At 41.4% G+C, this 17,756-nt stretch overlaps 1 protein-coding gene across 2 annotated transcripts in view; it reads right to left on the bottom strand.

Moving 5' to 3' along the window:
* The window catches only part of CEMIP (cell migration inducing hyaluronidase 1), a 94,564-nt gene that overhangs the window by 61,178 nt on the left and 15,630 nt on the right, over positions 1-17,756 (bottom strand). For both annotated transcript variants that reach the window (XM_082253216.1, XM_082253217.1), the window contains exons 5-9: positions 16,060-16,239; positions 14,465-14,535; positions 13,019-13,114; positions 9,112-9,233; positions 2,887-3,028 (exon numbers count right to left, since the gene is read on the bottom strand). In XM_082253216.1, coding sequence (XP_082109342.1) covers positions 2,887-3,028; positions 9,112-9,233; positions 13,019-13,114; positions 14,465-14,535; positions 16,060-16,239 — 611 coding nt within the window. The remainder of the gene's footprint in view (positions 1-2,886; positions 3,029-9,111; positions 9,234-13,018; positions 13,115-14,464; positions 14,536-16,059; positions 16,240-17,756) is intronic.

Genomic DNA, 17,756 nt, shown 5'->3' with positions numbered 1-17,756 from the left:
TCACTATATTTTTATACTATTAATATAAAGATAGCAGATAAAAAATAGAAGAGATAGAAATGGGAGAGCAGTAATGAGCATATTGGGGTTTCAATTGTGGCCACTAACACCTTTTATGCTCTACAGACCCACATTGATCTACTTCAGTACAGTGGGGTTGATTTACTAAAAAGTGCAAAATCCGCTGCGGCTCTGCATAGAAACCAATCAGCTTCCGTGTTTTTTTTTTTTTGTCAAAGCTTGAAGTTAGAAGTTGATTGGTCACCGTGCACAGCTGCACCAGATGGGAGCAAGATGGCCCACAAGTGCCACGTATTGTCAAATATCCTGCAACCAACCTTTCTGTTACAACAGCAGCATTATTTCTGCACAAATTCAAATATAATTACCTCCAGTTGGGCAGATGAAGAAACAAACTAGAGGTAATTAAGACTTTTGTTGGTGTACGGAGATAGGCAAAGTGCCGTATGCTGTGTATCAGAGAGGCATGTTTGTCGCTGCTTGCCCTCCCCTCCTGCCACTAGTTATTAACCACTTGCCGACCAGTCACATTGACTGTACTGCGGCAAAGTGGCTCGATTCCGTCCAGCGACGTAGACCTACGTCGCTGGACTCCTCCCCTTGTGGCCGAGGCGCGCGCGCCGCCAGAGGCTCGCTCCCACTGTATTCAGTCACAGCGGGAGTCGGGCCAGGGGAGGAGCGGCGGTGATCACCGCCGCTCTTCCCCGATCGTCGGGGAATCGAGTGTGGAGATCCGCCCGCTTGTGTAAACAAAGCGGGCGGATCTTCTAAGTGACAGACAGGGTCAGATTGCAGGGTTCAGCATAGCTGAACCTGCGATCTGTCCCTGTGTCACTCAGTCACCTCCCCCCACACACGTTAGTAAGCACCAAGCATACATTAACCCCTTGATCACCAATAAAAATTAACCCCTTCCCTGCCTGTGTCATTTTTACAGTAACAGTGCATATAAATAGCACTGATTACTGCAGTAATGTCACTGGTACCCACAAAAGTGTCAAAAATGTCAGTCAAGGGTCCGATCTGTCCGCCGCAATGTCGCAGTCCCGCAAAAAAAAAATCGCAGATCGCCGCCATTACTCGTTAAAAAAAAAAACACTAAAAATGACAGAAATCTTTCCCTTAGTTAGTAAACGCAATAACTTTTGTGCAAACCAATCAAAATACGCTTTATGCCAAAAATATGTAGCAGAAAACAAATTGGCCTAAAATGTTAAAAAATTTCGATTTTTACATTTTTTTTGGGGGGGGGGGGTTTCATATAAAAAAATGTGAAAAATATTGTTATTTTTTCAAAATTGTCGCTCTTTTTTTGTTTATAGCGCAAAAAGTAAAAATCGCACAGGTGATCAAATACCACCAAAAGAAAGCTCTGTTTGTGGGAATAAAAGGACGTAAATTTAGTTTGAGTACGGCATTGCATGACCGCCCAATTGTCAGTTAAAGTCGCACAGTGCCGAATCGCAAAAAGTGGCCTGGACGTAAGACAGCAAAATCCTCCGGTGGTAAAGTGGTTAAGGACAATGAGGACAGAAAAAAATGATCCAGCAGGGACACCCCTCCCCTTCCACTGAGAAAAGTTTGTTCACTGATGATAATGCCTGTAAAATATATCAGCTCAGTCATAGAACCCCCCCATTCAAAAATATGTTACAGGTAGTGTAATCAATGAAAGAACTGGAGGGGAGGGGTGAAGGGGGCAGGACCTCATCAGACCATCTTTAGTGCTGTTCAGCCTGCAGACGTGAAGCTATAAACCCCCCGCAGCACTGGAAGTTCAAAGACAGGAAGAGGACGGGGCATCCCTGCATGGAAGATTTATCCTGAATCCAATAGTCTGCACATCATGGGACATACTTCATTACAGGTAACTCATTTTACTTATGCTGTAAGGAAAAAACACTTTAGCTTTAACGCCCAACCCATTTTTACTGGAGATATTTCCTTTTTAGGCAATTTTTCTTAGAAATTTCTTTTTAACATTTAAATTACTATTTCTTATTATTAACTGCTGAAATTTCGTACAAAAAAAATCAGTTTTTGTTTCTTTGCATGTTTCATATTTATTTTTATTATTGTTAATTGTATAAAAGTAGCAGATGGACTTTATATATTGGGATCCAATGAAATCTATACAGATAGGTTATTAATCTGCGTTAAACAGGATTTTGTTCCTATATTCCAAAGTATTTTTTTATTAAGGCAAAAGATAACATGTTTAACATAAAGACGGTTAATAAAATATAAGTCGTTTTTCAATGTTACTTCGGACTCTTATAATATAGCACCCTAGCTTTTTACCATGATCACACAAAAATATGGAATGTATTATTATGAAAAATGTAACCACATGCGGAGGATATATGTGCAAAAACTGTGATGTACACTGTGGGAGAGATTTACTAAAATTGGTGCACACAGAACCTGGTATAGTTGTGCATTATAACCAATCAGCTTCTAACTTCAGCTTGTTCATTTAAACTTTGACAATAATACCTAGAGCCTGATTGGCCATTATGCACAATTGCACCGTATTCTGTATGCAGCAGTTTTAGTAAATCTCCCCTTGTATGTATCAAGCATTTTTTTTTTCTATTTTTGTAAATGTAAAATATTTTTTTAAATGAATAAATTCCATATTACCCTATTTTTGTTTGATCTTGGTAGCAAGCTCTAGGGTGCTCTATTATAAAGGATCTATGTAACATTGAAAAAGTACTCAAAATTAAGAAATGACAGTCCCTAGATAACTGTAAATCTACCAATACCTGTAGCATTTGATATATAAGTTATAAAGAGAATTTGTTTTTACACCCTCTGTCGTGGTTTTATGCAAAATTACTTCCATTCGGAAAATATCCTTACCAGGCTTTCCACAAAGGAACTGGACTTTGTAGTTTGGACATTGTGAGTGGACCTGGTCGTTCTGTCGGCACTCAAATCTGTAATCATGGCCACCTTTATAATAGACCTGCACTGGTATACTGGACCCGTTCATTGTAGTAACCTGCGATTCACAAAGTATATGTTACTGATTGCAAATGTTTGCCAAAACTGCCAAATATATTACAACCATTTATGTGACATATTCTACAACTTTATACAAAGTTCTAATGTAATTTTACAAACAAAAATATTCTTTTTTAAATCAGGTCATTTTTATTGACAACGTTGATAAATGATACAATAAGTGTAGACAAGAGACATACAATGGTCATTGGCTTATCCATCATGCATAATATAACTTAATATAACATAAAATAACAAGTTTATCATTCTATATTTCCATCTAGATCAACTGTAATATTATACATGTACATGTCATACGCAACCCGGTATTTAATAAAAAGCAATATCATTTATTCGAAGACATTACTCATTTTGTCTGTACATTTATTTATTTCAACCTATATTGTCTATCTCTTGTCTTTGCTTTAACAAAAATATTCTTAAATGGAAATCCATATCCAATACACTTCTAAGCTTGTTTAGTAAGGTGAGCAATGTACTAAAAAGCAGAGGCGTAAATAGAACCTTCAGGGCCCCTGGTGCAAGAAACCACGAAGGGCCCCCGGGACCCCTGGCCGGGGCCCTTCCCTTCAAGCCTGGGGCTCTTCCCACTGATCCTGGGGCCCTTTACTCTCATTGCGGGGCCCTTTATTATGGTCCCGCAGCGGGACCCTTTCACAAGTTCTGCAGTGGGCCCCCTTCCTGCCATCTTGGGGTCTTCCCATGGTGGTGGAATGCCAGGGCCCGGTTGCAAGTGTGACCTTTGCGATCCTGAAAGTTCACCCACTGGTGTCAGTAGTTTTTATTTTTTAATATTTTAATTGTATTACTTTTTATCATTCTATTTTTTTACAATGTCACTGACTATGACTCTGTCCATTCAGAAAAGAAAGGAGCTGGTAAATTACATATTTAATGACCCCCCTTCCTGGTCCTCTATTGTGACACATCCCCTGCAGCAGCTGGCAGGAGAGAGGAGGGAGCACAGTGGGGGGGGGGGCAGCACAGTTGGGGGGGGGACCAGGGGAGCACACAGGGGCCCAGAGACAGCAGAACGCAAGTGAACTGGATATGAGTGGCAGCAGGGGCAGCATACAGAGGAACCAATCTCCTCCATTTCCCTCCTGCAGCTACAGGAGGAAAAAGGAGGACAGTGATTTCTCCATATGCTGCCCCTGCCGCCCCTTCCTATCCAGGTGTACAGGGGAGCCAAACAGGCCCCCTGGAGCATGGGGCTTGGTTGCAATTGCAACCCCTGCAACCCCTGTAGTTACGCCCCTGCTAAAAAGTGCTGTAAACCACAATAAAAAACATTTTACTTGCTAGAGTACCATTAGCGAAAATGAGGTAACATTTGCAAATTTAACTTTTTTAATTGAAGGATGATGTGTGGAAGAGTGCCAATCGGGCAATCCTCGTATGTGGATTTTGGCTGGTTCATCAGGAACTGGCTTGAAGTTCGATCAGTGTATGGACAGCTTTAGATTAGGCAGGCTACAACCCACACACACTCATTGACACACCAGCCTTTCTGAGCACATGCCAGAGTTGCTACATGTCCAGTCCAGGCCTGAACCCGTGTCTCTTTGGTTGTATTCAAAAAGACCAAAAAAAAGTATTTGAAGTTATTATTTTTATTATTATTATTATTATACAGGATTTATATAGCACCAACAGTTTGCTCAGCGCTTTACAGTGTGGGGGAAGACAATACAGTACAATTCAATACAGGAGGAATCAAAGGGCATTTACATTTCAAGTAGCTTGGGAATTTTAAGTTAAAAAAGTTATTGTTACATTCAATATCACATTTGTTTCTGATTTGAACCAGTAGCTATTAAGTACTTACTAATGTCTTATATTTGCCTGTTCTTGTTGGCTTAGTTAGTCCGGTCCTAACTGCCTTTGTTCCTGTGAGATCCAGCATAATATTTGCGAGAATGACACTTTATGTACTGTTTTCCATTCACATATAATATGGTCTTTGTTTGATAATTTATTATTTAAGTCAAGATTTTGCTTCCCTGTTGTTAAACCAAACAGCATCTTTAAATGCTCTCTGTGAGGTCGTTTGATGGCACTCCGCCTAATTCCCTACCTAGTGAGATGTGAATGTGAAGGCTCCTGCTCCCTCTGCATGGCTGTCTGCACTACATGCTTAGGAATGACACTGATAACAAACCCGGCCATTCCAAAAGAGCTTAAGATGCCTACTGAGACCACAAAAAAGGATGTAATAGGATATACAGCATACGGTCTTATTTATGGTTAGCAATGGGAAACCGTTGTTCCTGGGTGTGAAGCCTGATGTTTTATTAACTACAAGACAGGCAGCAAAACAATATGCACATGGTATGTCTGTTCTTCCTTTCACTGAATTACCATTAAGTTCCTTCTAATAGTAAAGTCTTATTTGCTGTTATACTTAGGATACACGTCTCTTTGTGGTCAGATTCCTGTAGTTCTGTTCTTGCTAGGAAGTTATGTTTATTCAGAACATTGTCTGTTAGAGTGCTAAGGGTCCCACTTAATATTTTACAAAGATATACATTGAACTTTATATAGCAATCCTACAAGGCATTGAAAAGAGTGCTACTCCTTAGATAGGAGCAAGGTGACCTAGGAGTGCCACATATTGTCAAATATTCTGCACCCGACCTTAGACACAATTGGGGGATTTCAATAAACCCCCAACGACAATGTTTGGTGGTATGGCCCTTCAAAATGGCACCCTGTAGTTCCTATGTATGTATGCTTTTATTATTTACTGTGTGTGTTCACTATATTTTTACACTATTAATATAAAGATAGCAGACAAAAAATAGAAGAGATAGAAATTAAAGAGCAGTAATGAGCATATAGGAGTTTTAATTGCAGCCACTAACACCTTTTATGCTCTACAGCAGTGTTGCTCAACTTCGGGGTCCTCAGGGCACACTAAGGCCCCTTTCACACACTCCGTCCGTTGGATGGAGTCCGTTTTTCTCAGCGGAGGGATCGATCCGCCGATCCCCCGCTGAGCAGGAGGATGACAGCTGTGTCTCTGCGCTGTGTGCGGAGACACAGCTGTCAGTTCCCCATGAATCTCTATGGGGGAATCGGATGGGAACGGACCATCGGTCCGTTCCCATCCTATCCGATCCGCTGGACAGATGGAAAATAGGGTTTCCATCCGTCCAGATTTGACGGATCGGATCGGATCGGGTGTCAGCAGACATGTCTCTGCTGACCTCCGATGCCCCATAGGGATGCATGGGGGGACCGTTCAGATCCGCCGAAAAAACTGACAGGCAGATCTGAACGGTCCGCCTGTGTGAAAGGGGCCTAACAGGCCAGGTTTGCAAGAAAACTGAAACACATCACAAGTGATATAATTTGCTGCTCAGTGATTGCAGTATTCTAGTCTGCATCTCCCCAAAGTAATATTTAAAATCTGGCCTGTTAGTGTGCCCTGAGGACCAGAGTTGAGAAACACTGCTCTACAGACTCACACTGATCTACTTTATATACTTCAGTACAGTGGGGTTGATTTACTAAAACTGGAGAGTGCAAAATCTGGTGCAGCTCTGTATAAAAACCAATCAGCTTCTGTGTTTTTTTTTTTTTTTGCTTTTTTTTTTGTCGAAGCTTGAAGTTAGAAGATGATTGGTCGCCATGCACCAAATGTTGCACACTTCGGTTTTAGTAATTCAACCCCCAGTGTATTTGCAAGCCCAATTTTGGGCAAATGCCAGTTTTGGGGGTAAATGCTAGTTAGAGATATGCTGTCACACACTACCCTAGATACTAAACCTCTAACATTTAAGATAGCCTCACTCTAGGTTCCTTCAATGACAGTTGTAATATAGACCACCTGTGCCATCAAGGGTATCAGGACAATATCCCCCCGGACAATATCCCCCCGGACATTATCCCCCCCGGACAATATCCCCTCGGACATAGGGTTAAGGGTAGAGGGTTAGGGTTAGAGGGGGGATATTGTCTAGGGGGATATTGTCCAGGGAGGATATTGTCCGGGGGATATTGTCCGGGGGGATATTGTCCAGGGGGGATATTGTCCAGGGGGATATTGTCCAGGGGGATATTGTCCGGGGGGATATTGTCCTAGAATCGCCATCAAGCACGATTAGAATAAGCTGAAGGGAGATTCACTAGTGCTGTCATGGGTATGTTAAGCAGGAAGATGTTCTACCATACTGGCTAGAGGTTGACAAAAAACCTTCTAAATCCTACACACAGGTAGTGAAGAGAACCTGTGCCATAAAGCAAGAATAGAATAAGCTGGGGGGGGGGGGGGCTACTTATGCTGCCATTAGTGAGGTAAGGAGATGCCTCACTCTAAGTTCCTTTTATGACAACTGTACTGAACAGCACATGTGTCATCAACCAAGATTAGAATAAGCTGAAGCGAGGACTACTAGTGCTGTCATAACTGAGTTAAGCAGAAATATATTCTACCATAATGGAATTTGGTAACAAAAAAAAGAAAAAGGTCTACTTGCTAAAGCTCTAACATCTAAAGCTGGCCAAAAACGAATCATTTTTTTCCCTTCAAACAGCGGGTTGAACCAAAAAAAAAAATGACCCGTTTCCTCAATCCACATATCTGAGGTGGATGCGGGAATCATTCCCGCTGCGCCATTGTGTTGTGACGGTAAAAACCCTTCCCCGCTGTCACAACACACTGAACATTGGTGCCGGCTATAGCCAGGAGCACTGATCATTCGGGGGAAAACCCGACAGGCTGGTTGTACAGAAGTCGATCAGTAGATCAACTTCTGTACAACCAGCCTGCCCATACATGGATAGAAATTTGACAACTGTTGTAAAGAGAATGTGTGCCATTAAGCAAGGTTAGAATAAGCTAGAAGGAGGGCTAATAGTGCTGCCATCCATGAGATAAGGAGGAAGATGTTTTACCGTACTGAGAGTTGACGAAAAAAAGTCCAACATTCTACACCTCTTACATCTAAAGCAGCCTTACTCTACGTTCCTTTAATGACAACTGTAGCGAAGAGCATCTGTGCCATCAAGCAAGATTAGAAGAACGTGAAGGGGGTTTGTTTTTTCTGATGATAAAATTAAGGGTTTTCCACTAATTTTGATGTGTTAAATAAGAAAATCAACCTTTTTGCCTCTTTATCGCGTACAGTCTGTGTTTTTGCCATTGATCCTGGTGTGGAATGTCCCAATAATGTTTGCTAGAACAAGGCAAGTATGAAGTAGAGTAATGGCACTTTTCCACTGCAAGTACCGGCTCGGCTCTACTCGGCCCTGCTTGGCCCGGTTTGCTTTTCCACTGCTGGTACCGCATGGCACGGTGTTGGAACGGTTCGGTACGGTACGGTATGGTTTGCTTTTCCACTAAAGTAGTACTAAAGTTAAGTGGGTGGGATAACAACGGGGTGGGTGGGATTCTCTGACCAATCAGTGGCTATTAGTGACTGCATGCAAAGGATTGTGGGATATGGTACCGGGTATGGTACCTGTTGGAACCACAATCGAGGTGGTACTGTTTTTGAGAGCCGTACCGTTCGGTTCCATGCAGTGGAAAAGCGCCGCCATACCGTACCGTACCGAACCGTTCCTACACTATACCATGCGGTACCAGCAGTGGAAAAGCACAAAAGCGAGCCGAACCGTTCGGTTCCATGCAGTGGAAAAAGCGCCATAAGAGTATGTGGCAGGCTCAGCCCAGGCTCCAGCCAGGCCATACCTCCAGCGCATCCCCCCCCCCCCGGAGCTTTATCATGGGGAACTGAAATGTGGAGCGAAACGCATTGGGCTGTGGCCTGGCCAGAGCCCGGGTTGAGACTACCACATACTCTTTCACAGTTGATTTGCAGCGATGTGCGGCTTATGGGATACTTTCTCTGCTATATGGTAAGATCTTGAGCCAAAACGAGCTCTGTTCCTGACCAGCACTCCTAGCAGTTGGCGTTGGACTAGGACCCTCCAGAGCCTGAGAGGTACCCACATATTTTTACATTGGCTCACAATGTTTGAGGCAATATGAGCTACTTTTTTATGAATAGCTTATACCATAACATAGCAGCAGTCTAGCATAGTGATTTCATGTACCTTGATGTCAACAGGATGGGTGCAGATTTTGTCAGGATACCTCGCCCGGAATTCAGACAGTTTCTCCCAATCTCTGTACCGTGTGCTCTCATACTTGTCAAACCAGTCCGTCCAGTCCACATCTGGAATGTAAAAAGCACAGCACTCACATTGCAAGCCTGCCAGATTCACTTGTTTATTTGCAAGTAGCAAAACAGAAATGTGCACCAGACACATGACAGAATTACAAGCTGATTTCCAACAATATGACAAGTCGGGATTATAGGTCCACATCTAGCTGCAAACTGCTTACACTTGTTTGACATCATACCAAACAGGTCGGTTTCAGCTGCCAGCACAAATGGACATGGTGGACTGTTTAGGCTCTGAAGATTCTGCTACTTGATAACACGATTTCTCTAATCAACAACAGTCCTCCTGCTTAATTTCTGCCACAAAATGCATAGAAATGTGCCTGTGCTTGGTCACACCTGACGCTGTGAACCCAAGCCTAAGGCATGCCCTTATTTAAAGTGATATTAAACCCTCAGTTTTTTTAAGCACTTTCAGCAGCTGATTTAATCACTTACAGGGGATGTTCATCTTTATATTTTAATCCTTGCCTATGCTCCAGTGTAAGCTGGTGGCATGACTACTGCCCCAGGTTTCCTCTTTCAGGGTGGGACCTTTCTCTTGCAATGTTCTATAAAGCCACCCTTAGCATACAGGGAGTAGAGTTGTGTGCATCAATAGAAACACATAGCCCCATAGCCTAGGATGGCAAGGCACTCCCCTGCTCCTTTCTCCAAGACTGACTGGAGACTACACTGTCCCCTGTTAACTCCTTCCTGTGAAGGCTGAACATTCAGAGAAGCAGCACCGAGAGAGCAGGGTAAGCAGCATTAAAAGTTGTAAACTGCAAGTGCTGGGGTAAGAATTGTAACAAAATATTTACCGGTAAATGTTTATTTTTTTTGCACTCAGCATGTTAAACTCAAAAATGCTGAGGCCGTATGTCACCCACATTTACTTCATTGCTCCTCATAAAGATATGGTGAAGGAACCCTATTAACCACTTCCCCACTGCTCACTGTGCTGCTACTGCGGCACAGTGGCTCATTATCGTCTGGCGACGTAGGTCTACGTCACCAGACATTCCCCTCTCTCCGGAGGCTCGCTCTCGCTGTATTCAGTCACAGCGGGAGTCGGGCCAGGGGAGGAGCGGCGGCGATCGCCGCTGCTCTTCCCCGATCGTCGGGGAATCTAGTTTGGAGATCCGCCCGCTTGTGTAAACAGAGCGGGCGGATCTCCTTAAGTGACAAGGAGTGACAGATTGCAGTGTTCAGCATAGCTGAACATGCTATCTGTCCTTGTGTCACTCAGTCACCTCCCCCCCCCCCCCACACACACGTTAGTAAGCACCAGGCATACATTAACCCCTCCCTCTCCAATAAAATTAACCCCTTCCCTGCCAGTGTAATTTTTACAGTAACAGTGCATATGTATAGCACTGATTACTGTAGAAATGTCACTGGTACCCCCAAAAGTGTCAAAAATGTCAGTCAAGGGTCCGATCTGTCCGCCGCAGTGTCGCAGTCCCGCAAAAAAAATCGCAGATCGCCGCCATTACGCATTAAAAAAAAAAATGACAGAAATCTTTCCCTTAGTTAGTAAACGCAATAACTTTTGCGCAAACCAATCAAAATACGCTTATAGTGATTTTTTTTTACCAAACATAGGTAGCAGAAAACAAATTGGCCAAAAATTTTAAAAAATTTTGATTTTTACATTTTTTTGGGGGGGAATTTCATATAAAAAAATGTTAAAAATATTGTTATTTTTTCAAAATAAACGCTCTTTTTTTGTTTATAGCGCAAAAAGTAAAAATTGCAAAGGGTGATCAAATACTACCAAAAGAAAGCTCCGTTTGTGGGAAAAAAAGGACGTAAATTTCGTTTGGGTATGGCATCGCACGACTGCGCAATTGTTAGTTAAAATCGCACAGCCCGGAATCGCAAAAAGTGGCCCAGACGTAAGACAGCAAAATCCTCCGGTGGTAAAGTGGTTAATCAACAGAACACACAAGGCAAAGGTTATACACCCCTCATTTGACCCCTACACCACTGAGGTGGGCGGGGACTGTCTCCACTTCCGGGCACAGTTTGATCCCATTGGGGTGTCCGTTGGGGAGACAAGTCACCCAAACACCCTTCAGCACATCACGAGGTACCGAGGGATGTTAATATAAACCATGATACATCCCAACTCAACTGTTACCATGATGTCTCGCACTTTTTGGTCTTTTGGTCGACTTAAGACCTCCTGAAGGATGACTCGCTTACCTTTTTAGCATTCCATTAAAAATTTCTACTTGTTAACTCTGTTATTACCATGTAACTTTCTTATTGTTATCGATCTTTGCTCTACTTGGTAACAGACTGTATGCTTACTAAAATCTCAATAAAATATGTTGAATGAAAAAATGCTGAGGCTTTAATACTACTTTAACCGCCACCACTAATCAGATTAAAATTCCATCTATTGTTGGTTTCCAGGGCAGGTTCAATTCAGAATGCTAGCAATGGGGAAATAATGTCAGTTGTCAGAAATAATATTATGGTAATACTGTACATGTCACATGTCAACTGAAATATTCTGTATCTCTCAGTTTAAGAAAAAAAAAAAAAAGGAATAAAAAAACACTTCGCTTTTTTATAATGCTATTTTTTATAATGTTACTTTTCAAAGTGTGATGTCCACACTTTATGAATTGTATTAAAAAAAAAACTGCATAGCAATTCGTCCAGTAAAATGCATGTACATTTGTTCTGTGCTAACAGGCCCATAAAAATATTAGTGTTAATGGGCTTTTTTCTGTGCAGGACAAATGTTTTTTTTCATTGATTGATTTCATTGAGAAAATACTGCAGTTGACCACTAGATGGCATTAATTAGCAAAGGAAATTCCAATGTCAAGCAGTGGCTTAATGTGGTATTTTCAGTTTTAAATCAATGAAAAATGTTCATCCGCACAGGAAATAGCCCAATAACGTTCGTTTTATTGCCCCATTCACACAGAATAAATGTACATGCATTTCCACAGGCAATTTTTTTATAAATACACCCCATATGGAATCTCAATGTAATACTATGTTATCGTATTAGAGATCAAAGAAACAGACAAATGGACCAGCGTTTCACCTAAGCTGCCCCAGGCTGCATTTTTGGAAACTAGACTTGGTCTTGGTGTTTAGAAGTTTAATGATTACTATTACTCCACTCCTAGATATCAGAGACTGGCAAACACATGTCCTAGCAGTCTAGAATCAGAGGGACAGTAGACAGATTATGCAAAGCTTTCTCTTTATCCTGATTAATGTCCAGTCTCTTGCACAGAGACATCAATTAGAAAAGAAATCCCGGCGCCAATGAAAACAGATTTTTTTTTTCTGTAATTATAAATAGCAAGTGAGATTTTCAGGTTGAGCAATAAATTGGAGCAATAATGAAACCAGGACAGTACATGGGCTGTTGTTGTCCAGCTAGGGCCAAAACCAGAGACCTCAACCAGCCAAGATCAGCAAACAAGCGAGTTAAAAGGGACGTCTGTGTCCGACAACTGGAAGCTCATACATTTTTCATGTGCACAGCGCAAGGATGCCGGAGACTTCTGCATGTCTGCAGCTTCCAAATAAATGATCCGTGTGTTCCTCAAAGCACAGTCGTAATGAACCAATAGCACACGAAGGAAAGCAAATATGGGAAATTTATACAAAAATTGTGGTTTCTGTGCTTTTCAATCCTTGACTCCGGATTTGTCAGAGAAATAAACTTCAGATTGTTAATAAATGAGTCTTTATCTGGCTGCAGGGAACCCCAGTGCTGTTTTAATATTTAGTGACGTTAGAAGTGACAGGTTTTCACTTACCCTGAACCCACTGGCTGGATGAAGAGATGTTAAAGTATTCCCCGTTTTCAGCTTGGAAAAGTTTGTGCACTCGAGCCGCCGCGTACCCCCTGCTTCCTGTCCAACACATAAATAACCCAGGAAGAGTGTTAAGTAAATAGACAGGTAACCATACAGATGAAATCATGGAGGACAGGAAAAGCCCAATCTAAAATGTCATATTTCTTTGTGCCATGTGTCATTATTTCTATATATAAACATCTATGGACCCAACGGGGAATGTAAAGACACAGCAGAACAATTATGTATAGGAAGTGGTTATTGTAAACCAGCAATCATGCAGACGGACAAGACTCCACTATGAATTTGGATTGTTAACTCCTTCAAACTATCCTATGGAGTAATTGGAAAGTGTAGGTTTGTTTGTAGCCCCCCAGCCACTCTGTATAATATGCTATGTAATTGCATGCTTATGCTGTGTTGATTTGTGTCGGGAAATTAAAAGTGACTATTATTTAAAGTAGACCAATAGGCAAAAGTTTTTTTTAATTTTGGATAAAGTAAGGGAGGGTTTATTTTTTACCATCTTTGTCCCTTTGGGGAGATCTACCTTCACTTCCTGTCCCATAGCCAAAAAAGGAAAGGAGAGGAAATCCCTGCAAATTAGGGGAATCCCCTGGGGACCTCAAGGTCATAAGAACTTGCGTCCCTATTTGAAGATTTCCCCTTTATTGCTTTTCTAGGGACAACCCAAAATTTGGGATTTTCTTTTGCTTTTAATGCTAATGGTAAACAGGACAAATAGAGAGGGTGAACCTTCCTAATTGGGGCAAAGACAGCAATAAAAACGGACAGGTGTCCTTATCCCTCTCCATTCTAAAGAAGAAAATTGCCCACTTTAAAGTATTGATCGCCCGATATTGTTTTTTTTAACGCCGATACTGATACCGATATTTTGGTCATCGGATATCGGTATCGGCCAATATTGGCCGATATTTTCGGACATTAAAAAAAAAAAAATACATTTTTTTTTAATGTCTACAGGTACTGTGGTGGAGGGATCTGGGGGTCTAAAATACCTCAAACACCTCCTCTGCACTTAAAAGCACTTTTGTTGCCAGTGGTTTAGACGTTAATGGCTGTGTGTTGAATTATTTTGAGGGGACAGCAAATTGACACTGTTATACAAGCTGTACACTCACTACTTTACATTGTAGCAAAGTATAATTTCTTCAGTGTTGTCACATAAAAAGATAGAATAAAATATTTACAAGCATATGAGGGGTGTACGCACTTTTGTTAGATACTGTATATATAATCTTTAAATAGTAAGTAAATAATATGAATTTTAGAGCTGCTATTGTGAATAGCAAACTGATTTGAAATGTACAAATTTTTTTCTAAATTTGTAATTTAGAAATCAGACTAGGTAATATTCCATGCCACATATGCAGCATTTAGCTGTACCTTGATACTCCATGTGGTCTTCCACAGAACTGGACGGATCGCCTTTCACGGTGATAAAACTCCAGGGGTGTCTGGAATAAACAGAACAACCTGTATTTTAAAACAAGGAACAAGTCACTTCACATACTGAGGCTTTGTAACTGGAAGGACTGAGCACACACAGACAGAGAGACCGTCTGTACGCAGCAACTTGCCATGGCTTAAAGAGACATATAACAGCAAAATGTACATACAGCTGTTATTTCATATAATGCAAACAATAATTATGTGCATTAACCTCAAACAGCCAATCAGTGAGCAGAATCAAGGAGAATACTGTAGTCACACTTAGAATTTTTTTTCTTTGATTGACTGTTTTGTACTACTGTACATTGTGCTTGCCACTCAGTAAGTATACCTGAAAATAATCTCATTTATAAATTTTACATTTACATTTCCAAAACAGAAATCAATAACGTATAGCAAATGCAAACCATAACTGAACGAAATTATGCCTGCTAATGAATTGTGAATCATAAACTTTTTTAAAATAAAAATATTATTTTATCGCTTTTTTAAATCTTTTGTTGCATCTCAGGGCTGCAGCCACTTTCTGTCTATGTGCATGTACTTAGCTGCAGCGATGGCTGCATGGCGTTTCTCAGAGAGGGTCTCATGAGAATGACAATTAAGGACCATGCCTGCCCAATGTGTACTCGAATTGCACCTGTGTGATAGGTTGACAACACAAAAGCACAATTGGAAGCCAGGGAAAATTAATTGTCATTCCATAACAGGAAGTACCTGAACAAGGACCTTTGTGACCGGATCAACAGGTTTTTTTGGGGTTTTCTTTTTTTTAGGAAAGCTACAGGTTAAAAACGATTAAAAATAACTTTTGAAATGACATTACCATGTTAAATCTTATGTAAGGTTTACATATACCCTAAAGAGGAACCCTACTCCTCTCTTTACATTTTTAATACTTTTATTGACAGGTGATTTGTCCTTCAAAAGCTACTTACCAGTCCATGAATCCAGTGTTGTCTGGTGTCATCTGCAGCTCCTTTTTAGCACTCCAGGTCCTGTGCCACCATCTTCTCTTCTGACATTATCAGTAAGCCAACTGTCTTTTCCAGGTTCTTTGAACCTGATGTTTGCAGAAATTGCCCAGAGCATGTGTAGTGTGGTGGAGATTGACCTGAAATTTCCTGGAATGCGTGATGTCAGTATCCCAGGAGGCTTCAGGTAGTTGGTGGGTCATGTCATTCTCACCTAGACCAGAAACCTGGAAGTGGCCGAGACCTGCTGAAAAATGACCTAACCCCCCAAAAAAAATATCCAATTGTGCAAGGGATTGGAGTGATTTAGGAGTATTATTATTGAGATTCATGGACAGGGGGTGAAGGTCCCATGACCTACAGCATAATGGAACTAAGGTTAAGGTCACATGATAGCTTTCAGCGCTTGGAACACCATGCTTAAATTATAATATATAAAGCATTAGCTATTAAGGATCGGCATGATTTGCTCTTAAGCTGACTAGGAAAAGACAGTTTCCCTGTAGTCTATGGTGGCCAGCCAATGAATATGATGGAATATCCTACTATACCTACCGGAACCCCAGGTGTAGGAAGTGTCTGCTCCCCAGTTTAGTCATCACTTTCTTTGCAGAATCATCTAAGTGACGGGAACCCTCATCATTCACTGCCACTGACAAAATGGTACCCTCTGGGACGGATTTCATATACTGAGCCAAACGGAAGCTTTCATCTTTAGATTTGTATGTATCAAATCTGTCAGCAAGGAAACAAGACATACAAGCATTACGGTACACATGAACATAGTTACATCAGAATTCTTTACATTCATATTCTATGTCTCCATCATCTTCCTCAATGCTTTGCAAAGTAAGAACATACAGGGACTAAATCAGTAACCTTGAAAGAAATAAAAAATAATTAAATAAAAAGGAAGAGAGCCCTTCCAAGGCTATGTTATATCTCACATCTACACCTAGTAGTAGTCAGTCACATTCAACTGGACTTGTTCTGTTAAAGACATTTCATAAGGGGAAAAAAAGAAATGGGTGCACTCTTATATAGTGAAAGTCTTCAATGCTTTATTTAATAATCAAACATGAAAAAACCCAGCTCCATGCAGGGAGATAGTGAACGGGTTTCATGCAGATAGCACTTAGTCATATAGCTCTTAGTCTGTTATGACTAACGGCTATATCTGTGAAACGCATTAACTGTCTCCCTGCATGGAGCTGTGTTTTTTTTTTCATGTTTGATTATTAAATAAAGCATTCAAGACTTTTACAGCTATCTCTTTTTCTTTGGGACATTTGTAGCTGTGGACCAGAGATACAGCAGTTAGTACATTGTGGAAATACAAGCCTGCCTGGAGCAGCACTTTTCACTTTGAAGACATTTCATAGTTTGCCAAAGCCACTTCTTAAGTTCCAATGAGTGCCAGGAACATACCCTGCTGAGCAGGCAGACTCCAATGGAGCTCGCCCCCTGTGTAAGGGTGTGTAGGGTGTTTTTACCTATATGCAGGGCTTTCTTTCAGCAGGAACGTGGGGGAACGCAGTTCCCGCACCTCTAGCACTGAATGTATGTAATAGTAAGGGGTGTGCTGTAAGATCTATTGATGCTAGCTGCTGGGGGATCTATTGTCACTGGTGGGATCTGTTTTTGTGTGAGGGTCTTATGTTGCGAGTGGGGGGCCTATTGTTGATAATGGGTCTTATGTTGCGGGTAGGGATCTAATGTTGGTGTAGAGGTCTGTTCTCATTGCTGGGGGGGTCTAATGTTGCTAAGGTGGATCTTTTGTTGTGGGTGGTCTATTGTTGCTGCAGGGAGTCCATTTTTGTGTGCGGGGGGGTCCATTGTTGTTAGCTGCACGGGATCTATTTACTGCTTTTCTTGTTATTAACAAATTCCATACAAATTATTTAGCACCAACAAATGATACCTGTTTCTGTATTTTCTAAAAGAGGGCAGTACTAGGAGGTGGGTAGGGAGTGGAACCAAGAGAAAAAAAAAGCCCTACCTATATGTATGCTTTGCAACATGGTTGTTATAGCTGAAAAATAGGTATGACTATTTTGACATAGGGCCAATGTGAGTACATATGTGCCTTACCTACGAGAACCCATTAAAGCTGGAAGTCACTGTAGTATGTACCACTATTTCAGCGGTTTTCACTAGCTTTCCGGGTCCCGTGCCAAGTGGCTGCCCTGCTGTTTACTGAACACAGACGGTCACTCACTCGGCATGAGCGCCATTCAGAAAACAATTTTCAT

The sequence above is a fragment of the Pelophylax lessonae genome, assembly GCF_965119305.1.
Source record: "Pelophylax lessonae genome assembly, chromosome: 4".
NCBI lineage: Eukaryota > Metazoa > Chordata > Amphibia > Anura > Ranidae > Pelophylax > Pelophylax lessonae.
The sequence above is the reverse complement of the archived record's forward strand: the minus strand, read 5'-3'. Positions and strand labels throughout refer to the sequence as shown.